The sequence below is a fragment of the Crocuta crocuta genome, unplaced genomic scaffold, assembly GCF_008692635.1.
Source record: "Crocuta crocuta isolate KB4526 unplaced genomic scaffold, BGI_CrCroc_1.0 scaffold64, whole genome shotgun sequence".
Classification (NCBI taxonomy): domain Eukaryota; kingdom Metazoa; phylum Chordata; class Mammalia; order Carnivora; family Hyaenidae; genus Crocuta; species Crocuta crocuta.
This window is the reverse complement of record NW_027530640.1, coordinates 4732256-4759310: the sequence shown is the minus strand read 5'-3', so window position 1 is coordinate 4759310 and position 27055 is coordinate 4732256. Positions and strand designations below refer to the sequence as shown.

Below are 27055 nucleotides of genomic sequence, written 5' to 3'. Positions count from 1 at the left end.
ACATATTCCCAGTTTCCTAATATTCTTTTTAGTTCCCTGTCAATATACTGTTTAATTACCTCATTTTTCTTTTTTTGCTCTCTCTCTTTTTTTTCCGTATTTCAGTTTGTGTAATTTCTTTTGTTTTTTAAGTTCACTGATTCTTAATTCAGTTACATGATGTCTTTTTCATCTTTTACCATGTTTTTTGTTTCTCACATTCTCATTTTACTCTCATTTTCTTTATGTGTGCTGAAATCTTTTTTATCTGTTCATATTGTCTACCTTTCTACTTTTCTGACTTTATTATATCGGTCATAGTTCCTGGAAGTTCTCTGGTAGTTTCAGTATCTGGATCACGTCTGATTTTCTTGGATTGCTCTGTTGCTTGCTTTGTCTTATAGCAGTGTATTAGGTTTTTGTTGGTTTTTCTACCCTTTTTATTTTTATATGAGTCATTACTTTGCATTTAGTGATACATATTGTGCATAGGGCAATAGAGATTTAAGATTGATAGTGTTTAAGCCTGCCACACCTCTCCTTCTGCTAGAGTTGAGCTAGGTTTGGATTTTTTTTTTTTTTATTATTATGGCTTAACCTTTAGTTCACTAATGCTTTCAAATTCCTCTAGTCTTACTTTGAGTTTAGGTTTGGGATTGGTTTGTTGGAAGTTTTTCTAAGTATTCGTATTCCACCCCCAGTTTGAGGCCTTCCTTGTGTTCTAATGTTTCACACATGCTATGTCTCCATGTTGTGATTGTTTTCCTAAATGTAGACTTCTTTTGCTTGTTACTTATCATGTGCTAGCCTGGCACTGGGTAGGAAGGGCACTTGGGAGGATTTTTTTGTTTCGTCCTTGCCAAGACTTACCTTCTTAGTTGATATTTATAATCTCCGGCTTATTTCCAAGTTTCTTTCTGTTTGAAAAATTGTTATTATAACTATATATTCTGATACTTAAAATACATTGGAGTATTTGCAAGTTTGAGTCTGTTCTTTTCCTGGCCATTATTTTTTATCATGTCTAATTTTTGCTCTTGTGTTTGGGTTTTGTTGTAGTGGGTTTTTTTTTTTCTTTCTTGTTTTTTAGGAGGAAAGTAGGTTTGTCCATGAGGTCATATGTCTTGAATTTTAGGTGTAGAAATTATTTCAGGTCTGGGTTAAAGTTGAATTCTTACTTAGAGGTTTTAGATTTGTTTTTACCTATTGCATATGTATACTATCAGTCCTTAATGCCTTTAAATTTATTTACATGGTTAAGGTATTAACAAATTTAAAGTACAGACCTGCAGGAGGGATGGCTTATATTTTAAATTCTTAAGGCAAATGTGTTTTTGTTTATTTGGTTGTTTTTTTTTTTTTTTTTTGCCCCTCCCTCTTCTTCTCTCAGTGCCAAGCGAATTTTCTTCCTTTCTCCCTCTGCAGAGTGGGCCCTTTCCTCCCGACCCCTAACACTGAGGGTTCAACTAACTGGTTTGAGCTTCATGAGTAGGTTTCCTCTTGGATTCACCATCTTTGATGGATTTTCTCTTTCTTGACTTTCTTGTTCCCTACAGCCATCAAAGTGGAGGGTCTAGTCTCTAGAGTTGAGAAATCTGGTTGATTAGGAGCTTTGTTGGTAGCCAGTCTCCTGGTATTTGCTAACACTTCATTCTTGGCCTTTGGAGGGAAGTTTGTTAAGGGTACTTAATTCTTCATACATTGTTTTGGTTTTTCTTTTCATTTAGTACTTTTCTTAAATTTTGAGACTTAGAAACTCCTTTCCTAGATTTAATTTACTATTTATATTTTGAAAAGCTTTTATTGTTTATCTTGAACAATAAAGATAATAAAAATTATCTGCTTTTGCTCAATAATTGATAGATTTTGGAAGATTTAAAGGTTATATGATATTGAAATTTCATCTAAAGTGAGTAATCTAATTCATCCCTTGAGACAAGGCAGTGTGAAAGAAATGAACCTTTTAGTAGTCAAACGTGGGTTTTGAGTCCTTACCCACCTGTATGAATTACTTAAGTTTTATGAAACTGTACCATCTATCAAAACAGAAAGAGTAGCTGTGTAATAGGGCCATATGAGCCTTAAATGATACAACTTAAAGTTATACATAGTTATATATAGCCTTGTGTAGTGATTCAGTGAACACTCTAGTTCTCCCTTCATTTTTTAGAAGAGCAAATTGAATCTCAGGGAGGTAGCATATATTGCTACCTATTCAAAATTCTATAGTTGTTGACGTGGATATCATTTCCCTCTCTCTCTTCTGGATTTTATCTTTCAGACGAGTAACTTATTCTGTCTACCCTCCTATTTCTTGAGTACATATTTCCAAGGATCTAACATGTCTGGGAAGAAAGGGAAAATCTAATGTATTGCCCATTATGGCAAACTTTTTGAATTTTAAGTAAACAAAGATTAATACACAATACATTGCCTGTCTTAGGAAACTTGTTAGTGTGTTAGTGAGATGGGCTTATCTAGTAATAATTACGGTTGATGTGCTTACTGCTACAGAAAGGGTAGTAGCTTTCTGGGGCAGAGGAGGGCTTGTTTGAACCAGGTCATGAAGTATGTGGAGGATGCCAAGATGTTGGCAAAGGATTAATGGGCTTTATGGCAGTAGCAGCAGTAGCAGTGCAAAGTCCTGAAGGCATTGGAGAGCGTGTCCTTTTAATGAGAAATCTAGGTTGTGTACACAGAATAAACTAGTCTTGGTCTGGGGAAAGGAATGTTTTTTCAGAAGAGATGGTAACTGAAGATGTGTCTTAAATGATTGCTAGTATTTCAGCAAATGAAGATAATGGATACGGTAGCACAAATTAAGGAAGTTGAATATAAGTTACCAATAGGGACCTGTGAATAGTCGCATTGACTTGGCCACTACTTTTCAACTCTCATCCTTCTCATAACTGAAGCAGATAAACATCTGCTTTTTCTAAGAAACCATCAGGAATTTTGTGTATCTCATTAGAGCTTTTATTTGAGAGTTTTTTTTGGGTTTATTTTTGTGTGTGTTTGTGAGGAAAAGAATAAAGGAGCAGTTTTTCCAGGCCTACTTGTTTAAGATAAAGTAATAAAAACATTTTGGGAATGGAGTATATGCAGCTTTTGAATGTCAGATACAATAGTTTAAAATTTATTTAGTACCTATTAGATAGAGGTCCATTGTAGCATTTTGAACAGGAGACATGAAGATTTATCTAGGTGATTTATTTGACCATTTAGGATAGAATTGGAGAGGAACACGACTGAAGGGGCAGGATCACCTCTTGTATATAGTTCAAGACTGAAGTGAGTAAGACTCAAATATTGCATGGTAGTAAAAGGGCAGTGTGAGAGGAATTTCTTAAAACAAGAATTGACAAGTTCTGAGAAATGATTGAAGATAAGATTTGGAAGACAAGCAGGGGAATTAGGATTATTCATGAAATTTCATACTTGGGTAACTAGAAATTTTCGATATTAGAAAGGATAGGACATTTGAAGGAAAGCTTGTGGGGGAGACAAATTATTTATATGATATGAGGTTAATTACATGATATACTTTAAAATATCACTGTGCCTTTATAAAATTTTTTTTAAGTATGATTTAGTCTGAATGGAAAGGTACTGTGGTCTTGTATCATTACCATAAGTGTTGGAGATAGACCTATATTCCAACTCACCATTCAGTTTTTTTAATGTTTGTTTATTGTTGAGAGAGAAACAGAGCATGAGTTGGGGAGGAGCAGGGAGAGAAGGAGGCAGAATCTGAAGCAGGCTCCAGGCACTGAGCTGTCAACACATAGTCTAATGGGGGGCTCGAACTCACTAACCATGAGGTCATGACCTGAGCCAAAGTCAGACACTTCACCGACTGAGCCCACCAGGCGCCCCACTGACTCATCTTTAATGAGTATCATAATGTGAGAGTGGAAAGTCACAACCTCTTTGGATATTACTTTGTTCATCTGTAAACTAGAGATAGTGATACTTGCTTACAGGGCTGCTGTGTGAACTCAATAGTATAATGTTGATATATGCTGGCCCATTGTAAGGCCTCAGTAATTGTTAGTTTTCACTTCTTTCTTAAAAGATGCCAGACCTGGGGTGCCTAGCTGCCTCAGGCGGTGGAGTGTGCAGCTCTTGATCTAGGGGTTGCAAGTTTGAACCCCACATTGGATGTAGAGACTACTTAAAAATAAAATCTTAAAAATAAAGATGCCGCTTTACTCTTGGCTCTTATCATACATTAAGATGGACATCAAAGAATAATACGTAAAACATTTTTGTTTTGCCTTTTAGCATTTCACTGAAATCATAACCATGATTGTTCGCTAAATAAATGTATATATAATCAGGCAGCTTATAATTGGATTAATTCAGGGGTGGTAATTATTGAATGTGTAGGTGTAGTTAACAGCCATCATTTCTGGTAAGTGTCTTTACTTAAAGGTTATATGTTTATGTGAGCGAGAGAGACTATTTCCTGAAAGGAAACTGTGGTCTCCAGATCTTTATTATGTCACCTTTAATCTTTAACTCATGAGACTTAGAGACTATTTTCTTGAGGCAGTTCTTGCATGAAGTAGATGAATCCTCCTTATGAGCCTGTTAAGACTCCATAGACTGTCAGTAATATGGAAAAATTGGATATTTAATCAGGAATGTGAACATGTGTTTCAGGTAGAGAATTCCAAAGATAATGAAGATAGTATTCTACAAAGAGAAATTCCTGCCAGACAGTCTCGACGAAGGTTTCGGAAAATTAATTATAAAGGAGAGCGCCAAACCATCACCGATGATGTGGACATTAACAGCTATCTTTCTGTGAGTACATTTAGGAACAGTTCATGGATTTTCCTTAATTTTTATATATAGTATCTTTAATTTACGTATGTTTTTGATAATAGCACTTTGGGCTTAATGGATACTGTTTTGAGACAAGTAAATATATATCATTTATTAAAATACTTCTCAGTTGATTTGGTAGAAGTGCTTGTACATACCATTGGGAGTTTTGTTTTTGCTTTTGGTTTTGTTTAAATAATGTAAAAAAAAAATAGTTACCATGTCTTTTTAGAACTTATTGTGGATTTTGTCTTTTTATTGCCTGAATGGAATATAGACTAGAGTTCTAGCTGAGAACTCAGTTAATAGACTCATTGGGTGCTTCTTTTTCTGATAAGCTGTAAGGCATATAAAGAAATAAAAATATGTCACTTTTTCCCTTGTGTGGGAGAAATACAGATACTGTGTGTTAGCACAGAAACATGCACAAGTGTTAGCGATATGTTTTCACATGCAAATATTGAAAAAAGAGAAGCAGATGAAATAATTAGCTTTTGTCACACTGCAAGAAACATAAGCTGTTTCTCCAGAAGTCTTCAGTTTTGTAATTGTAGCGAACCTCATTTTAAAGTAAAAAGTATTTGAATCAGGAAGTAAGAATAATCTAAGAAAGACTAAATCCAGGTGTATTTTATCAGTTTTCAAAGAAGTTGTGATCCCCCAAAATATAAAAACAGTCTAGAAATTGATTGCAACAAAATTTCCTAGAGTATGTTTAATTCATTTGCTTGTCAGAAACAGAAATCCCTCCTTCCATGTTAGGAGTACAGAGGATTATTTAGGGAGTTGTGTAGAGTGGAGTAAGTGTTCAGTTTAAAGGCAGCTCTAAGGATTTAGCCATGTTTGCCTAACTCAATTGATTTGTACATTCTGTACATTTCCAACAACAAAGAGTAACATGAAATGATCCCCCATATTTTGTACCACATCCAGAGGTACCCAAAGGTCATTTTCTCTTCCTTTTGTTTAATCATTTCTTTAAAAATAAAAATTTCTTTCTCATGATAAATTCCCCCATAATGAAGTAATTTAACGTTACTTGCATTATCATGTGTCTGTTTTAGAAAAATTTAAAGTTGACCAATCATTACCACCCAGTTATGTAACTGGGTGACATTTTGTATATTCTTGGATAAAGGTTTTTTTTCCATATAAAGATAAGTATGTAAGCTTTGGGGCTAACTTTTAGAACTTCAACATGTGATCTGCTTTATAACTTTTTAAAACTTACACGTGTAATCTGAACATCTTTGAATGCTATTGAAGAAATTATTTTTTATATTACCCTTAGGAGTGTCCTAGTATTCCATTATAATAATTGTCATAATTTAGTTAATTCATTTAGATTTTTTAGGTTTTTTTCCCTTTAAATGAAATGCTAATTACCTTTGTGGTTACATGTGTCCAGATGTTGGTTTCTTTAGAAAAGTTCTAAGAAGTAGAATTACTAAATTAAAGTACCTTTAATTGTATTATTTGGTTTTCCTTATATGCGCTGGAGTGCATAGTTTGTATGTGTGTTTGGATTACTTACTCCAGTCTTAGCACTAGTGTGTTGTTATATTATTTTAGTGTCATGTCATGAAGCCTAAGTAGATTCTATATTTTCTCTAGGTAGCTATAGTTTTTGCTTATGCGTCATTTACCTGTAATTCTGATGTGTGCTGAAAGTTGTCATCTTGGGGTTACACTGGTTTCCTGAGGGGACCAGAAAGAGCAACAGGCACACTGCTTGAGATTCAGTCCATTTGATGACTCTAAGAGAAGCGTGTCATTGTTGTTATTTAAAGCCTTCTAGTTGTTAGTAGTTAGCCTAATAAGTACTGTCAGGGACTTGGCAGAGGGGAGAGCTAAGTTGATTCTGGGTAGTTAATAACTATGAGACTGGGTTAGAAGAGGATTTTTGGTTATGATACTTGCATTTGCTATTTCTTGAAATAAGAGTTGCTTTTTGCTTTTGATTCTAAGAGGGATATATTTCTGGCAACTTGGAAAAGATTTTAAGAGGTTTTCATTTACTTTTCATGTCACCACTATATAAAACCTATGTGTCTGTTGGTCTAGATAAGGATGCTGTGTAGCAAAAATCTTACTTTTAATTAGTATTTGTGAAAACATCCAGTAGAAAATCAGTTTTATGGCTGCTCTAGATCCCTTTAGTTCTTTCGTTCTTCTGTCAGCAATTCAGAGTGAAAGATCAAAAGGGATCATTTTTTCTTTTACACAGCAGCTGAGATTAGACTGTCTCTCTTTTCATTTGCGAACTGTCATCAACCTTTCCTTGCTAAAATACTGAAGGTCAAAAATTCTTAAAGATGTACGAATATTTTGTTACTATTCTTTGTCGTATTACTAGTACATAACCTATACATCAGAGTTTTGTGAGGACTAAAGACTTGGCATGTTTTTATTCTGTAACTGAATGCTTAGAGTGATTGAAAAGGATGGTTTATTTTTATGAATTATTTTCATAGTTGTGTCATATATTGCTTTATGAAAAGATGTGAGCCATAATCTTAATGGGAAAGTGAAAGTTTGTTTTTCTTAATGTTAAAAAAAAGAGCCCTTCTCTAACAGTTACATTTTTGAAACTTCTTTGGGTATTGCTCTCAGAGCTTACAACAAATTTAAATGTTTCCAGATACTCTTCACTGGGAATATTTTAAATTTTGGATCTTCGTGTAAGGTCTATTTCTTATTTAGAAATAGCAAAAAGGTGCTTGGGAGTAATATTCAGTGAATAAGCTGGGTAATTATGCCAATTGGAAATAGTTGAGCAGTTACATGAGACATCTGTCTTGAATTCTTCCTTACTTTGTCTGTGATTGGGATTGGGGCATTTCATCTAAATCCTTTGTGCTTTGGTTGCTTTACCTCAGAAAATGAGGATGGTAATATTTGGTCTGCTGTTCTTACAGGGTATTTGCTGAAGTACATGGGAACATGTTTGTGCGCTCATAGTCTTATCAGTCAGTATTATCTCTAGATACTTCCTCTCAAATGTTTCAAGATGTATACCTTCTCAGTTTCCCCATGTGATTACCATAGTGTTCACTGTCTTTCTTTGTAGAACTCTTGTAATAGCATCTGCCATTCTCCTCCAGCCCATTTATACTGTAAAAGGAGTATTTTTTTCATTTTAAGAGATATGGAAAATTTTTTTCTAAATTGAAAAGTGTTACTTTGTTTGATTTCAGGGTTTGTTTTGTTCTCTGATTTTCCTGCTTCCAGCCCCATTCCTTATCTCTTTCTTATCCCATTCCAGCTGCTAGTCCATTTGTTTTACCTCAGTTTTTTTTTTAATTTTTTAATGTTTTATTTATTGAGACACAGAGAGAGACAGAGCATGAGCATGGGAGGGGCAGAGAGAGGGAGAGATATAGCATCTGAAGCAGGCTCCAGGCTATCAGCACAGAGCCTGATGCAGGGCTTGAACTCATGAACAGCGAGATCGTGACCTGAGCTGAAGTGGAACGCTCTACTGACTGAGCCACCCAGGCTTTACTTCAGTTCTAAACGAAACTCTGTCACTTGTTTTAAATTCTTAAATCTTTTCATGGCCTACCACCATCTACCAGAGAAGTTCCAAAGATCTAATATATGAGGACCTTCATAGTCTAGACCAGTTCTCTCTAATAGAACTTTTTGCAGTAATAGGAATGTTTTATTCTATTTCCAAATAGGTGGTAGTAACTAGCCAGATGTGGCTATTGAGCAGTTAAGATGTGGCTGGTATGACTGAAGATGTTAATTTAAAATTTTAATTTCAAATACTTAATGTGTCAGTAACCACATGTAGCTAGTAGCTACCATATTGGACAACTCAGGTCTGGACTTTGTCCACCTCTCTAGCTTTATCTATTTTTATTCCCTATCTGTAGCTGGGCTGAACAAATTTGCTAACCCTTGAAGGGACCACATTTGTATTTATTTATTTGTATTGTATTTTTTTAATATTTATTTATTTTTAGAGAGAGAGAGCAAGAGCAGGGGAGGGACAGAGAGAGAAAGGGACAGAGAATCCCAAGCAGGCTTCTCACTGTCAGTGCAGAGCTGAGGCGGGGCTTGATCCCATGAAACATATGACCATGCCCTACGCTGAAACCAGGAGCCATACACTCAACTGACTGAGCCACCCTGGAGCCCCTATTTTCAGCTTTATTGAGATATAGTTCACATATAATACTGTGTAAGTTTAAAGTGTACGGCTTGACATTTGATATACATATTATATGCAGTATGGTTATTGTATATGTGTGGATATGTATGGGTTGAGGGATGAGAAACTTGTTGGTATATACATCTTTTACATATTCTGTTCCTTCTACTTAGAATGTTCTTTGATTTTTTTGTCTTCTTGGCAATATCTTAATTGTCCTCAAGACTCAGATCTGTATCATTTCATAGGAAGACTCTGATTTTCACTTGAAAAGGATTAGGTACACATCTCTGGATCACACAGTATCTGGTGTATATACTTGTGACCTTTTATTAGAGTGTATTGTAATCATTTGTTCAGTTGTCCACTTCTCTCATCAGATACTTGCCTTGAAAATGTGAAGAGAACCATCATCATTGTATCCTCTGAGTGTATTACATTTCAAAATAAGATTGCCTTTTTTCCCCATCAGCTTGTTTAGATTCCTGTGTAACTTTGGGCATATCATGTAACCTTCCTACATTTGTTTGGATAAATACAAATTTGTGAAAGGATTAAATGAGAGAATTTATGTAAAAGGTTCCGCCTAGTGTTTGGTGCTCTCAAAAACATTCATTATGTTAGCTTCTATTCCTGTTATTGTAAATACTCAGTCTTTGTTTTTGTTGCTTGTAAAATGATTTTCCTGTTTATCTATTCTATACCTGAATATGAATTATGTCCAACATACTTAAGTATGTTGGGGTGCTTGGGTGGTTCAGTCGGTTAAGCTTTTGGCTCTCAGTTTCCGCTCAGATCTTGATCTTACGGTTTGTGAGTTTGAGCCCTGCATCCGGCTCTGTGCTGACTGTGTGGAGCTTGCTTAGGATTCTCTCTCTCCCTATCTCTGCCCCTCACCTACTCACTTATTCTCTCTCAAAATAAATGAATAAACTTAAAAAATTTAATTAAAAAAGATATTTAAACATGTTAATATAATCAAAACAAGCTAAAGAATTAGAAGAAAGGAAAAGACAAAAGAAAATCAAGCTGACTTGAGGTTAGGACAACTAATAGCCAACTACCACTGTCCCCATCCCCCTCTAGTTATTTTCGTAGTGTCTATTCATAGTACCTCACTTCAGACAACGCAATTTCTTTGTACAACCTTAAAAGATAAAGTGGTTATTCAGCATATATGAAAGTCACTGAAGGAGTTGCTTTCCTGTACACAGTGAGTAACTAGAGTCCAATTAAATGACAATAGCGGATATCTACCAAAAACTGACAACTGGTTTTGGAACTACTGATTTGAAGGCCTACTTTGTGATAGTATTTAGCAAGGCTACTAGTTTCGCTCAAATTTCTTAAAATGTAGACTGCAAAACAGTCCTCAGACATGGGGAAAAATAGAGTTTATATTTATATGTAGTATTATCTTATCCTTTTAAATTTCTGATGAGTTTTGCATCTATTTTGTAATGAACACAAAATATTTTTGCTAGTGATGAGTATTAATTTATAAATAAATGACATATGTTAGAAATGTGTGTCAGAATTTTTTTTATTTTTAAGAATTTCCGTGGGTGCCTGTGTGGCTCAGTCAGTTAAGCGTCTGACTCTTGATTTTGATTGGGTCAAGATCTTATGGTTTGTGGGATCAAGCCCCTCATGGGGCTCCATGCTGAAAGCGTAGAGCCTGCTTGGGGTTCTCTCTCTCCCTTTCTCTCTACTCTCCTCTGCTTGCATGTGCTTTTTCTCTCAAAATAAATAAACTTTAAAAAAATAAAAAGTTTGAGATTAGATGGTTTTTAAATGTCTTCCTCACTTGGCACTAGTGGTTTTGTTTGTTTGTTTGTTTAGCTTTCTGGCATCATTATTTTGTTGGAGGTCCCTTCCTTTGGTCCTGTTTTTGTTCTTCCTGGAAGGTTTTTAGAGGCTTCTTTACCTAAGGTAATTCTGTCCTTTGGTGATACAGTTTGAATTTTAACATTTGCTCCTCTTATCCAGAATGGCCTCCTACTATGCCTTCCAGAAAACAAAATAAACAACTTATTTAAGAATGTCCTGAATGTCTGTTTTGTTTTGTTTTGTTTTTACGTAAAGTTGATTGCTGTGTCTTAATTGCCTACAGTGTTTAACATTTTTTTCCACATGTAATGAGTTGAATTTTTAATACTGGTATATATGTGAAGTTAAATGGTAAAAGTAAAGCAGGACAGATAAGGGGGAAATATCTTGGTATCACCAACTATGCCTTTAGTTAACTTGAACCGAATCTCCAAAATACCAGAGAACATTCATGCTCATTTTTGTAGAAACAATATTGATTGAAATATAAATAGGGACATTCTTCAAAGGTTTAAAAAAATCTTGTTGGTGTTCTGGTAGTTCATTTATGAAATTATAGCCCTTTTTATTGATTTCTCCTTTCTTCTGCTATATTTTTTAATAACAAACAGTATGGGTGTTTGCTATGCTTGTTATCTTCTCTTAACTGGGTGCCAAGTTCCTTAGTAGACTACTTTTTTCTTTCTTGTCCCCTGTGTTGCTTTTTACATTCTCAGGCACAGGATAAGCCACTGGTCTTGCTTTTCTCTTTCTCCATTTATAGTGCCTGCATGTAAGTGGAACCATCAAAATTTTCCCAAAAAGACACCTGGAAAGAGGGATTTCCATGGAAGCATCACGGGTCATGGTTTTAAATTTAGAGAGCTTCCTTTTGCTCACCATTCTTTTTTTTTTTTTTTTTTAATGTTTTATTTATTTCTCAGAGAGAGAGAGAGAGCAGGGGAGGGTCAGAGAGAGAGGGAGACAGAGAAACTGAAGCAGGCTCCAGGCTCTGAGCTGCCAGCATAGAGCCCGACGTGGGACTCAAACCCACGAACCGGGAGATCGTGACCTGAGCCAAAGTTGGATGCTTAACCAACTGAGCCACCCAGGCGCCCGGGCTCAGCTTTCTTTATAAATTTTCTTTCTACCCAGTCCATTGTTCTAGAACTGTATGCAGGTGGTAGGTATGGTATGATACTCTAGAATCTGATTTTAAGTGCACAAATTATAATGAGGCACGCAGCTCTTCCTATTTGCTTCCTCTGTGATTTCACCTTAAATTTCCTGCTCACCTGTGGAGCATGTTGTTTTGTTTGGAATCAGAACATATTTAGCAAGATTAAGTCATAATTGTCAGTACAGCTCAATAGAAGGTGATTATTAGGATCAGGTCGTTTAACCACCTTTCTGGTGGTATACTGAATAATGGCTCTCTTCTTGTAGTGGGCCATGAATGTGACATCTTAAGGTTTTTAGCAAAATGTGTTCTGCTTTGGTAGAGACTGTGAGTGTCTTATTGATCAAGGCATTCCTGAGCAAAGAAATGGGATCCTGCTCCCTGAAAGCTCATCAGAAATTATAGGACTTTGGTCCACACAGGTGATTCCTGAAATCTCCTCATGGAGGATTGTCTTAGTCCATTCAGGCTGCTCTAACAAAATACCACAGACTGAGTGGTTTATAAATAATACAGATTTATTTTTCACAAGTCCAGAGGCTGGCATTTTAAGATGAGGGTGTAGACATGTATGGGTTCTCTTGAAAACCCTCTCAGCTTAGAGACTCCTGACCTCTCACTGTCTGCTCGCGTGATGGAAAGGGCTAGGGAGCTTTGTGAGGCCCTTTCTCTAAAGGGACCAGAGTGCGCTGGTGTATTCTTTGTGGTGCTTTGCACCTTTATTACAGAAGAGGACTTTTCTCTCACTTCATGAGTGTCTAACATCTCCTAGTAGGAGAATTCTTCACATTTGCCCTCTGGGAAATATTATAGAATTCTTGACAGGAAGGTCTTATACCTAGTTAGAGGGTGTTAAGTCCACAAATGGCGGAGAAAAAGCAAACGGGTCATACTGTAATTGAACTAAGTTAGGATAAATGCCTGCCTGGAGCAGTTTTAAAAAAAAATTGTGAAAAAATTCTAATTGTAGAAGTGAAAAACATTTAAGAATGTTAAGAGAGAAACTTACTGTAATCATCAAACCAGAAATAGCTAGTGTTGCTAATGATTTTTAAATATATCTTGATTAATTCAGATCTTCTGATTTATTTAATGCTAAATTTTTATGTATCCTACCTTTCTACTTCTCATCCAATTAATTTTTCCCAAAACAAATAATATTAATATTATTTTATATGTGTGTAACAAAGGATTCCCATGCAGCTTCCACTGTTCTCCTTATTACAAACAACTTGTATGAGTAATTGGACTCAGATTCATTTCTTAGGGTTGATTAGCAGAAGTTAAATTACTGGATTAAGGGCATAAAATTTATTTTTAAGGCTCTACATAAGTATTGCTAACTTCTAAGTAGTTGTTTTAGGAAATTATCTTGATCATTCACTTTTTATGAACTTCAGGAATGTTGTGAGCTCGAGGAGGGCTGCACATGCTCCTCTGGTCTCCGACAGTGTCTTTTAAAGGTGTCTTTTAAAGGTGACACTCATTCATATGGTTCTGCTCAGAGAACCAGAATTGGAAAGTTGTTTTTAACTTACTTGAAGCTTTATGCTGTAATTGCTAAAGAAACCTCTTCTGAAGATTGTTTAAAGCAAGTCTGATATTAATGTATACCAGTGGCCCAAGATCGTGATTTTCAAGAACATTCTGGCTGGAAGAGTTAGAACTACTGAGACATAGCAAACAGATTCATGCTGATTGTTATTGCCTTTTAGTTTGATTGGTTATCTGTTCAGAAACTATACTGTGTTTAGCATTTGGCCTTTATAGTACTAGAAAATGCATTATTTAAAATTAGAGAAGTGAGGGGCGCTTGGATGGCTCAATCAGTTAAGTGACCTGACTCTTCATTTTGTCTTAGGTCATGATCCAGTGGTTTGGGAGTTGGATCCCCACATTGGGCTTTGCACTGAGAGCGTGGAGCCTGCTTGGGTTTCTCTTTCTCTGACCCTCNAAAAAAAAAAAAAAAAAGCTGGGGGGGCGGGGACATAAAGGTGGTCTAAAACATAATCCATGAATCTACAGATGGAGAGAATATTCTCAGTAGTTTAATCTTTTAAATGAGATTTGTTTTTCAATTTATGTTTATATAGCTCTATTTTAATTATTGGGTAGACCTCATTTTTTAAAGAGAATAATACGCTATTTTAAAACTTTCTATTAGCTTTGCATATAGTGTATAGCACACTTGACTGTTTACTATACACATAGAATGTATTCTTTATTTGCATGTATGTGTAGGTGATTGAGTGAAAAATGCTTCATACAACTGCACAGTGTAGGGGAAAGTGGAGGCATGGTGTGCCTTTTTATTGTTCCTTCGGTTTCACGGATTCTAATTATAGAAGCTTACATCACCTTAGTTGATGATGAAGGCTTCCCTCTCCTTTGCTTTTTCTTCCTCGATCACTCCCTAAGGAAGGATCATATTTCATAGTGCTTATGTGTCCTGCTGGTACCTTTAACAGAGTTTTCAACAGCATGGTGCTGACCATTTAGTGGACATAGACGATCATGTGCTGAAGCACACTGTTTCTTTTAGAAGAATAGGAGAGTGTTGATACTCTGGCTTCCCTTTTTTCAGACAGGCCGAGGAATAGATAGAATACAATTTGAAATCGAGAATTCCTGAGGGGGACCAGTAATTAGAGTTAACTGTGTCTGATAACTTGACGAAGATTCATTTCAAATGTTCAAGTTAAGCAAGGGGTGAGGACCAGGTGGGAAAAGCTTGCTGTGATCCTTTAAAAAGGCCTTATATATTACCTCTGAGGTTACGGTAAATGGTCATTCATTTTCCAAAAGGATTAAAGTGTTTTTATTATATAAGTCAGTACATTTAACAATTTATATTTTAAAGACCAAATACATAGAACTAAAATAGAGAAATGAGTGCCTGTTTATTTTATTTTGTGAAACTACATAATTTTTCTTTTGCTCTTTATGTGCTTTTGAGGTCAGTATCTCTAAGTTGTGATTGCAGTATTTCATTGTGCAGATGGTAAATAAATGGTATGACTTTGCCTGAGATTACTGTAAGCCTGGTTTTTCATATCGTTTCTTTTTGTTTTTATAATGTCTGTAATGTATATCCTCTGATAACTTACCTTTATCCCTGATGACCTTTCCCCCCTCCTTTTCAGTGTTGTTGCTTATTAAGTAAAAAGTATACTTCTTTTTAAGTAAAGTATATTCCAGTGTGGTTAACTCTCAGAACCTTATTTTTTGGCTTTCTATCCAGTATGATTTCAGATGTTTTTGGTTGTATTTTTATTTAGAGATCGTTTATACAATAAACATAAATTTTAATTATTAGCTATATAGCATCTACATTTTGATAAAAATAACCATGTAATGAAATGCTTTGAAGCTTTCAAAGCCAGCATAGGTTGCTTTATTTTATGGTGGTGCAAAAGACCCTGCGAAAGCTAAAGATTTCATCTTATGTGGTTTAGCATCATGGTGTTTGATGTACAGGGGAAATGTATTCTTAAATGGCTGTCCTGTGGTGATGATTCCTAGATAATGTGTAGATCAGGGCATTCTCTTTGCTGCAGTTACTTCATTTGAATTGGCAAAATAATGGAATGAGATCACAATAAAATTCTAAAAATGATGGAAGTGAAAAAAATGTTCCTTCACCTAATCGTATAATTAGTGATTTGACAAATTACTGACTATTCTCTTTAAAAGATGTTTATTTCTTCATTAATTAAGAGGTCTTGTTCTTTCCGTAGAAATAAGGTGATCTGGTGTATCATCAGAGTGCTGGTGGATTCCTAGCTGATTATAGGACTTGGCCTGTTTCTTTCATGGTATTGTTGCACAGGGAGAGTCTGCATGCTCCTTTCACCATACAGTTCCCTAGAATGGCACATAGTATGAGATGATGGGTAGAACAAGGAAAAGGGTGATGTCATCTTCACTTCTAGGCCACACTAAAGGAAAAGAGAATTGTTGCTTTATTGAACTGCTGTTTACAATAGTAGTTTCTAAACGGCTTTTAGTGGATTGCATTTCACACACAGGACAGCAGTTTCTTCAAGCAGCTAAGAGATGGCTCTCCCTTGCTCAGTTTGAGGTCCTTCTTTGTGTGCTATTAGCATGATTTATTATAAAAAGGGGGAGAAGTGACCATTATGATTTTATTTTTGATTTGGTAATAATTTATCCTGTTGGTACCATACATGAATGTAATTATTATCTGCCATTGAAACTGAAATACTCTTTTAAGTCATTATTTGTGTACAAAGGCTTGTCTTTTAGAAGTTTATCTTTAATGAATTGTTTGGCTTCATTCACACACAGAGTGCCGGCTATCATTTTTCGGTTTTAAAAAATGAGTGATTACAATTAGATTTTAGTTGAATGCTTAACATGGTGAAATTCCAAACGCATTGTAGTTTATTTAAAATAATTGCATTGATACATTGGTGCTTGAAAATCAACCTGTATATATTTTCCATGTTTTATGTTTAGAAAGCTGCTCATGCTTATTTGTATTTTTGAAATTTAATTTTACATTTAAGTGCATACTCTTTACATGAATTCTTTTGAAATTTTTGCAGAAAACATAATTCTTAAGTTTTATGGACATCTTAATTCCTAAGTGATCACATATTTTCAAAGAATGACTTGTCTTTGTTCAGAATAATATTTAGCTTTACTAAAGTTAATTGTAGTTTTATAAGTAACAGCGTAATTCAGATTGGCAGCATAATATTGTTGAGAAAGTGACTCATACTTCACCCAGAGGTATTGAAGAACTCTTTTTTTGGGGGTGAGGGAGGAGGGGTGCTAATGACAAGATGTTTCTTTGGCATTGGAGTCCTTTATAGTAACACCTCTCTCAGGTTATAAATTTCTCCTCTTAGGTTGCAGGCCACTTGCCCTCAAAATAGTGTTAGGTGAGTAAAGCACAATAGTTGTATTGTCTGTTTTGTTCATCAATTCTAAGTCTTACAATTTTGCTGTCTGAAGGTGTACCAAGCATTTAATACCGTTGGAAACTACTATGTCTTTTATTGTTTTTGGATATTGGATACATTCCCACCTTAAGTGCAAACTCCTCATAGGAGTATCTGCAGTAAATGCCTTGTGGCGGAACTGTGAAGAGTAAGGGTGGATACTAGAGGAATTGTGTTTTTAGATTGGACAGGGTGTGGCAAATTTAATTTTTTCTGTAATTTTTATGGTAAAATAAAGTTAATTTTTAGTCCAAGCTCAGTTTTTTAAGCAGTTAAAATTAGTTTCTTCTCTGATTGCTTCTGAGTTTTACTGGCTTCCTGCGTCTTTCTAGGAATTGAGCATTGGGCTGCAGGAAAGTACCATATTGCATAGATGATTCTTCCTCAGAGGAGTTGGTACATGCTGCAAGTCTGCTGTTGTGCCTGTGATGTAAAAGCTTTCCTTTGCAAAATGAAATTCTGTTGTTTCCATTTAAATGTACTATTTGCATAAAAATCTTAGTGCTAGTTTTGATATTTTAATGTTAATTTAGAGTATCTTGAAGGTTATATACCTTTTAGAACAGTTAATTAATAAATAGGAAGTTTTGTAGGCAGAAATCCCTGAATGAGTAGTGTAACAAATACATATGTGATATCTGAGAGCTAAGCTGCCTTGCGTATTTGTAATGCAAGTATCTTACCAGAGCTAATTATTTTCCCTGGGGAGGACAATCTTGTGTTAAATTTGAATAATAATTTTAGGAAATCTAGCTTCCCCAGTAAAGCTATGTATCAGTGTACAGAATTAAAAATCAAGATGGATTTTTAAAACTGAAATAGAGAGGTGCTGCTTGCCAATTTTATTCCTAAAGAATTTAGCTTGCTGACATGTCTCATGGAAGGGTGTGTGTGTCTGTGTGTTCTCAGTAAATTGCTTTTTGGGCTACATCTGCAGATACAGTAGCCAATTGATCTAATGCAGTTTCTGAAGGCTTTCTATACAGGTGATGTCATCCTTTTAGCTCTATTCTCCTCCCACTCTCTTTCCTTCTTATTAGATATTTCATCTCACTGCAGAGCATGGAATCAATAGGAGCTTCTCCTTAGGGAGCTGCTGTAAAACAGGCAAGGACAGTAGGAATTAAGACACAAACATATAGTCTTGTTTTAGCAGAAGATGTAGTGTTTTTTGTATCATTTCCTATATAAATTTTCAACCAGAGAAGCCAGACTTAGATCAACATTACTGTCTTACTGATGCATTAGAACAAGAAGCAATACTGCTGAGCTGTAAATAGTGCCTGTGAAAAGAGAACATTTTAATTTTGGAGATTTTCAGGCATTCTTCAGGACAAACCTGTTAGAGCATATATATCTTTTAAGTACCATTTGCTTGCTCATCGGTTGATTTTTCTTTTTTTTAAACCTTTGGTGATTAAGAATATCAAGAAGAAACTTTCATTTTAAGGATACAGTATTCTGGTTTGCTTCTGATGCAGAAGAAATACTGCAGTGCTTGCTCTACAGAATGAAATAAGTTGAAGAAGAGACAAAGCTGTGTTACAGAGAGGAAAGGTTTCTCAGAATCCAGGAACACAGATTTGGTGCATGTTGCCTTATTTACGCTGATTGATACCGTATTAACTGTTGTGTTACCGCTGTGCATGTCTGTGCCAGGTGCCTGAGGAAGCATGTGTATGTCTGTATGTAGTGAGCCAGAAATGTAAACATCTTAATTTGCTGTGATTTGCTTGTTAAAAGTGAACCTTGTGATGAAAACTGTTGCAGTTATTTAGAACAATACTCTGAGCTACTAAAAGCTCATGATTTCAGTTTAAAAGGGATTTGGAGATCTGGGATCTGCTTTTATATAACACTGCAAATGGCGTATGATTTGTAAAAAGAAACTTAACAGAATTTTGTCATCATACTCATCTGTGTGGCTCTGGTTTGAAAAGGAAACTACCCTTTCCAGCCTAGGAAATGGCTTTTCTTGTTCGCTGTTATGCCAATTGTCTTCAGCCATGGGCCTCCAAAGTAAGTAATGTTTATTATTTTCTTAGAGATTGATATAATCTAGTTATTAAATTTAAATTCTACTAGTTTGAATTGTAAATGAGCCTTATTGTGCTATTACATCTTCTGAACTTTAAAAAATAAGAATTACAAAGCAATTTTAAAAGCTTAGTCTCATGGCCATTTTGTTTTTCAATTTAAAGGAGTCTTTAAAGTATCCTAATGTACCTCTGAGAGGATTTGAAAAGCCTTCTTAATAATCTGTAGACTTAAAATGTAATCATTTGAGGTGTACTGTCTTCAGACTGAATCATTGGTTGTAGCTATTTCTGTACTTTTCTGTGAGTGTACTCTTTAACTTGATGGCATTGTATTGCCTCATCTTAAATGGTTGATGTATTTAGCTATGTTAGTCTGATCTCTAGCTTAAGCTATGACAGTTTTTATCACACAGAAATTTTAGGAAGACAGGGTAATAACCCTTAATGGAATAGGAAGGAAATAATTATGAAAAGGAACTATATGAAAATTTTAAAAATATTCTTAAGCATTTAAAAAATAGTAGTAAGTGAACTATTAGTAGCTTGAGACATTAAGATACCATCTCTTATATTTGTCATTTTTTTAAAACAAACATTAACTCAGTAAAGCAAAATGCTACACAAAAGGACATGCTAGGTTTTAGGAAAATATATGGTGTAATTTAATAAATCGTATTGTTTATATTGGCTGTTTATATAGATCTGGAATCTGATGCCACTCAAGTTATCTTTCCTGTTATGTAAATTTCAAAACAAAAACAGAGTAGTAAGAATTTTTGGTTTTGTCTTAAAAAACTAAATGTTTTAGTAAACACTTTAATTGACTCTGTTAACATTGCCTCTGTTAAGATTTATGTTTTTGTTTAATAGAGATGGGCACAATAGAGGCATTTCCTAGGATGAAATCATGTCTTTGTTTAAAGGTTGTCCTCCTGATGGTGACTAAGGGAGAAATACTAGGATAGCACCGTAGTGTACTGTTTTATCTGAATGGTGGCTCACTGCCTATCTTTATTAAATGCAGCTTCTGGAAAGACATTGAAATTCACTATCAGACAACTGATTGAAATATAAAGAGATGGATATACCTAGGTATACACTTCATTTTACTGTCTGGTAAGGCATGGGTGGCCTCTATACTACAAATGCCACCTGTGGGGCCCACGCTTTGTTGATGCTTGTTGGTAAGACTCCTCAGATTTAAAACATACAGATGGGAGATGGATGAGACCAAATGAAAAAGCTTTGAAGAAAATCAAGAATGAAATATAGGGGTTGGTATTTTTAGAATAACGAAAAAATATCCTTTGGTGGTACTGGTAACCAACTTTTGATTTAAGATTTAACAAGTGTAGAAGAGCCAAAGGAGATTTTTTTAAAAATCAGATTTTAACGTTTGATTAGATGCCAGCAGATACCATCTGAGCAGGATTCTGTGATCAGTACTTAACTATGTAAATTAAGTACTTATAAAAGAGTACACGGATCCTTTTCCCCTCCCCCATCTTTCATGTTATTCCTGATGGAATTTTAACTCTGGATTGTGATTAAACATATTAAACCTGTAATTAGTTTTTCATACCTGGTAGTTTTGGTTTTCCAATACATCTTACTGATTTTTATTTATTAATTCCTGTATTTTGCCCGTGCTACTACTTGGATTTCATTACTTCTGAATTTGTTTATTTTAACAGAATAAGGGGTTCTAGCAGCAAGAGTAGGGGGAAAGGAGAGGAGATGAACTTTAAGTCCTTGTATGCTCAAAATGCTTTACTTTATATGTACCTAAAAATAATTGTTTATTTTATAAAATATTAAATCTAAAGTCTTGTCTTTTTAGTACTTTGAAAAAGTTAATGCCTTGTCTTCTGGCATCCAGTGTTAGTGATGAGAAGTCTGGGCTCCTTTTAATTCTTATTCTTGTTAAGTAATCTGTTTTTCTTGTTGTCTTTGGTTAGTTGTGTTTTTCTTTGGATTTTATTTTTATCCCTTATGCCATGAAGTTTTACCATGGATTGTCTCATTTTTGTTCTGTGTTGTTTTCTTGGTACTTGGAAATCTCTCTCAAGCTGAAGATTCCCCTTGGTCTTCATTTATGGGAAATTTATTTTTTGAAAACTGTAGTTCTTCTTATTGCTCCAGATGTTAGAACTCTGGATCTGTCCGTAATATCTCTAAACATTTGTTTCGTATTTTATTTACATTCCATGCATTTGCAGTCTGATCTTCTAGCTCACTGATTCTGTTTTGTGACCAGGTGCTGTTCTCCTCTTCATCTTTTAAATTTCTGATTGTAGTAATCATTTCTGAAATCTCAACTGATGATTTTTCACAGCCACCTTTGTTTAATAAGTTATTTTCATTTTATGGATACTATTCATTTCCTTCATTGTCACATTTAAATTCTTCTCTTAGTTGAGTGTGTGTGCCTTTTTTTCAGCAGGTCGATATTCCTCTAGTGACTGAGAATTCACCTTCTTGCTTGCCCAAAGGAACTATTTACTGTATAGAAGAGGCATTATTTCTTCGGCTTTCTGTTTGCCTTCTCTTGGGTGCTCTTAGGTCACAGGTCAAGGAAGTGCTTCCATTTTCATTTTTACACACAACTAAATCTATAGGTCTTTTTTTTTTGGCCTTTGTCTTACTTGACCTGTCTGTAGCTTTTGACACAACTGATCATTCCCTTCTGGACAGACTTTATTCAGACTACAATCCAAAGTTCACCTTGACTCTCTAGACAGTGTGTGACTCTTCTCCCTTTATCCTCTGCTACATCCCTCCTGGATCATTGCAGTTACTCTAGTTTTCTTGCTTGTCCTCAAAGTTGCCAACTCTTTTTTTTTTTTTTTTTTATTTTGAGAGGGTGGTGGGGGGGGGGGGGCGGTGGGGACAAGGGACTTGGGTTTGCTGACNGGGGGGGGGGGGGGAGAGAGAGAGAATATCTTAAGCAGGTTCCATACTCAGCACTGAGCCCAGTGCAGGGCTCGATCCCACAACCCTATTTGGCTCAAGTCATGAATTTGAGCCAAAATCAAGAAAGAATCAGAAGCTCAACTGACTGAGCTACCCAGGTTCAAAGAGGAAACTGATCTCCTTTTTTCTCAACAAGTCCATCTCACTTTAAATAAACTTCTTATTAAATGCAAATATTGAATGAAAGCTGCTCTTCGGTTTTAAAAATGTTAAAGTGGGGAGATACATGTGTGTTAGAATGGAAAAACTCTAATACTTATTTTTGTTCTGTTTAACAATGGCCCTCCAAAATTCAGCTTTTAGTAAAAATAATGAGTTTGAATTAGGAATACCTGCCTCCCCTGTAGTTTGACTTGCCTCAGGCAGAGTGCTGGTGTAACATACCCAAAGCTACTGTGATAAAACTTTTTCCTTTAGGGCTTTTGAGAAATTTTAGACTGTCGCCCTAAAACACGTTCCAAACTGTGCTTTTTGGGCCTTAGAATTTATTTTTAATTTTCTCTCATTGTCAGCTGGTACTTCAAGAACATGTCACTCTATCTAGTCATAGAAGCTCCTTTATAAATCTGCTTTTAATTTCATAAGGCTTCTGTCATCTTGTGCCTTGACTAACACTTCCTGTCTCCCATATCTATGATTGTCTTCCATTTCATCTTTATGATGCTAGAGTAATCTTTTTAAAAAGCAGATCTCTTCTAGTCATTTTCTTGCTTAGAGCTCTTTAGTAGCTTTTTTCTAGTAGAAGAAATCTGAAGAATATTACTTCTGGCCCTTCATCTTCTGTATCCTCCTATGTATATCCCTTCCTGAGCTGTACTGATTTCCTTACTGTGTTCTGATTGCATCATGCTCATTTAAGCTTATCTAGATGGGTAGGTAGGTAGGTAGGTATAGATATACACACACACACACATACACACACACACACACACACACACTCATACATAATAGGAATGGAGAGAGCATGAGTGCCGTATTCAGAGGAGTAGAGTAAAAACAGAAGTAACTGCAGTCTCCACTCATTTTTAGCTTCTCATATAGGCTTTGATGTTGAGTTGTTTTTACCTAATTTATGTCACTTTGTACTCTTGTTTCAGATGGTTTTAAGTTACCTGCTCATTCTCAGCTCTGCTTTATATATCAAGTATGTTAGTACTTACCATGTTCTCATAAGGCATTCCAGTAAAACTCATTTTTGATTCTTATTTTTTTCATCATAAAATGCCAGAACGTATACTATGTGTATAGCTACCCTTACATACTAAGGGCTATAGAATTTCACCACATTCCAGTGTTTGTGGCCATTTTTAAGTGGGAAGGTAAGAGAAAATAACCCTCACATACATGTGTTTATATATATTTGTCCTCAGCTATGAATAATTTATTCATAGAAATAATAGAGGAATGTTTTCTTCATGCTGAAATTCCTTTTAGACTATCATCAGCCTTGATCTTTCTCTTTCACTAGAGAGTACTACTCTTGATTGCCTAGTATATATTTCTTCAGATCGTGTCTCCCACCCCTAGATGAGTTTGTACCCAGAAAATATGTAATGGTATTTTTAGGCTTTAAAAAAAAAATGAGTCTTATGATCAGTATATCAAAGAGACTTATTCAAGCTTGGCTATACAGTTCTACCTCATACCTTGAACTGTTGCACAGTATTCCATAGTAGGCTATAACAATTCAGCCATTCTTGTGGTGGTTGGTTATCTTTTCTTTAGTTACAGTTTGTTCCTAATGAATGTTCTTGTACATTCCTCCTTATACATCTGTATGCTTTTTTTTTTTTTTATTGTAGATACCTGAAGAGGAACTGTTGAGTCATAGGTGTATGTATTTTAAATGTAGTAATTCTTAATGTTTACTCTCCAGAGTGGCTGACCCAGTTCATAACTCCCATTAGCAGTTTATGAGAATATTGTGTTCCTCCGTAGCCTTGCCCATATTTTGAATCATCCAGCTTTCTTTTTGCCAGTTGATGAAAAAGTTTAAATTTTTATTTCCCTGGTTGTTGGCGGGGTTCACCAGTTTCTTCCAGCAGCTTTCTTCTGCTGCTGCTGTGACTTAATTGGGCCTGTATTGATATGGCAGAACCAAAAGGAAAGTAGTGTCGGGGTCTGTGTACAAAGCACTTGCCCCAGGGACTCCTGGGTGGCTCAGCTGGCTCAGCATCAGACTGCATCTCACTTCATGATGTCGTGGTCTGTAAGTTTGAGCCCCATGTTGGTCTTTATGCTGACAGCTCAGAGCCTGGAGCCTGCTTGGGATTCTTTGTCTCCTTCTCTCTCATTCCCTCTCTCTCTCTCTGCCTCCTCCCCTCAACAGTAAACATTAAAAAGTAAAATAAAATTTAAAGTACTTGCCCCAAATTGTTACCTGGACCTACAGAGAACTTTGAGTCAATGAAATACACACTTTAGTAAGTTAAGTCTATCTAAGACCTAACAGTAGCTCTTATGTCACCGCCTTTCTCAGAAACCTGGAGTAGCTCTCTGTTAACTGTAGCAGTCAAAGGTAAAATACATACTTTGACATTCAAGATTATGTTCTACCTCTAGCCTCTTAATGCATCTTTCCTCCTTTATATGTACACAGAGTCTTCAACAGACTGTGTACTTTTTCATAATCTGTGTCTGTATTCAAACTCTTAGCTGAGGAACCTTTCTGCCCTCCAAATAAAACTTTGATACTTGTCCTCATGGACATTTGAGCTCCAGCAGAACTCAGGAGGTCAGATATAAGAAATGGATAAAGGTACTGTGGAAATTGGGAGAGATTGAAAGAGCTGGTAGGCTCCAAGGATGATGGTGAATTGAGATTGCTCATAAAAGGTCAGCTATTAAGTCCCTGTTGGGATCAAGAAGAAAAGAAAAGGGGGCAGAGAAGGTTTAAGAAATTAAAAATTCCTATGGGAGGAAACTTTTTCCCTTTTGCCTCTTTTGTTAGGAAACAGAAACTATTAGGTGCTGGAACTCAAAACCGAGGATCAGGAAATAACTTAGTAGGAAAGAGCACTTATATATAGTAAGGCTGTCTGGATTTCAAATCCAGTTTCCCTGATGCCTAGCTATGTGACTGTGGGCAAGTTTAAGAACTTCTCTAGACCTTGGTTTTCTCATTTGTAAATTGGGTATAATGATAGCATCTCCTTTTCTTGGTTGTTTGATTATTAAATTAGGTGATCTATGTAAAAAGTAGATAGAAGGGTGTATTTGCTAGCTTACATATTTGGCAGACATAGTGAGCAATCAGACATTAGCTGCAGTAACAGTCATTATTATTGTCATCAGATAAAGAGGTTGAAAGGTTTCCTATATGTAGATCTAAATTATCTTCATGAGGTGGAAAGGAGATGCTGTGTAAATCTGTGTCCACTCTTCACTCTTAAACTGTAGTCCTTGAAGTTAGAACCCGTCTGTTTTCATCTTTATGTTACCACGGTGGTACAAAGTAGAATATAGCAGAGAGTAATAGACTCAGACCTGCATTTGAATTCCAACTCCACTACTTGAGTGAAAGATCACCTCAGTTCCTCATTTTTAAAGTAGGAATGATAATAATAATGTCTGTTTTTTTAGGGTCTAGTGAAGATGAAAGATTGCTCAGTAGATAATACGTATTATTACCAAGCTAGACTTGCTCTTCTGACTTTGGTTCATTGTGTTACTTTTATGGATGACCTCTTTCTCTTTGGTTTTAGCCCCTGTGGTAATCTTGGAATATATATTATCTCCTACTCCTGACACCTGAACCAGACATCTGACCTTTGAAAACTCTTTTCATAGTCTTTTCATCTACTTCATTCCTGTATAAGAGGTTTTTTCCTATCTAAACAATAGAAACTAAGTAGGAGGAAGATACTAAGTAGGAGGAAGATACTAAGTAGGAGGAAGATATTTGACCTGAGACATACTCTTCTTACAATTTTTGTATTAGTATAATCAGTTATAGTTAGCTCAGTGATTTTCTGCTTCTTTTTAAAATACATCTGATAGAGCTGTAAAATGGCCTCTGACCATAGCTTTAGTTTATTCAACAGATTTTTGTTTCTTTAAATTATTTTTTTATTTTTTAATGTTTAATTTGAGAGAGAGCGAGCAGGGGAAACACAGAGAGAGAGAGGGAGACACAGAATCCAAAGCAGGTTCCAGGCTCTGAGCTGTTAGCACAGAGCCCAATGCAGGGCTCGAATCTATGAACCGTGAGATCATGACCTGAGCCAAAGTCAGGTGTTTAACCAGCTGAACCACCCAGGCACCCGTATCCCACAGGTTTTGATGGATAGCATTTTAATTTGTTTTCCTTTCTTCTTTTTTTTTCCCCCCCTCTTGGCTTCTCTTCACTTCTCTTCTCTTCTCTGAGACAGAGAGAGCAGGAGTCGGAGCAGGAGGGTGGCCAATGAGAGAGACAGAGACAGAGAGAGAGAGAGAAAGAGAATGAGGGTCCCAAGCAGGCTGTACCCCCAGCATTGAGCCTGATGCAGGGCTCCATCTCATGACTTAAATCAAGACCTGAGCTAAAATCAGGAGTCAGATGCTGAACAGACTGAGCCACCCAAACGCCTCCACTTTTTTACTATATTTAAACCAGAGGTCACAACAATGCATCCTTGTCTGTTGCCACAGTGTCATGGACGTTGCAGAGAACTTAAAGTACTTTTATAACTACCTTCACTTTTCTCCCGCCTTACATTCTGTTGTTATAACATATATTAATTTTATATATGTATTATAAACTTTATGGGAACTTAATGTTACTATTTATGTAGTTCGTATTTGTGTAGATTTACCAGCACATTTCCTGGTTTTCATTGGTTTTCCTTCTTTCTTGCATCTAGAAATTTCCATTTGGAATTGTTTTATTTTTTCCAGGGGATTTTCTTCATTCTAGGTCTGTTGGAGAGTGTTTCTTTTCATTTTTGGTTCTTTGAAAGTATCTTTACTTTGCCTTTTCTTTGAGAACTGTTCTTGCTGAGTACAGAATTTTAGCTGTTGTAGATATTATTAGATTGTCTTCTGGCTTCCAGATTTCTATTGAAAAGTCAATCATCAGTTTCATTTTACTCTTGTCAAAGTAATCAAAGCCATTATCTTCAATTTCTTGAATTGTCTCCCC

General features: G+C 35.7%; 1 protein-coding gene across 5 annotated transcripts in view; it reads left to right on the top strand.

The window, feature by feature from the left end:
* The window catches only part of RAPGEF6 (Rap guanine nucleotide exchange factor 6), a 201739-nt gene that overhangs the window by 70950 nt on the left and 103734 nt on the right, over positions 1-27055 (top strand). For all 5 annotated transcript variants that reach the window (XM_077768585.1, XM_077768584.1, XM_077768583.1 and 2 more), the window contains one exon: positions 4645-4788. In XM_077768585.1, the coding sequence (XP_077624711.1) occupies positions 4645-4788 (144 nt within the window). The remainder of the gene's footprint in view (positions 1-4644; positions 4789-27055) is intronic.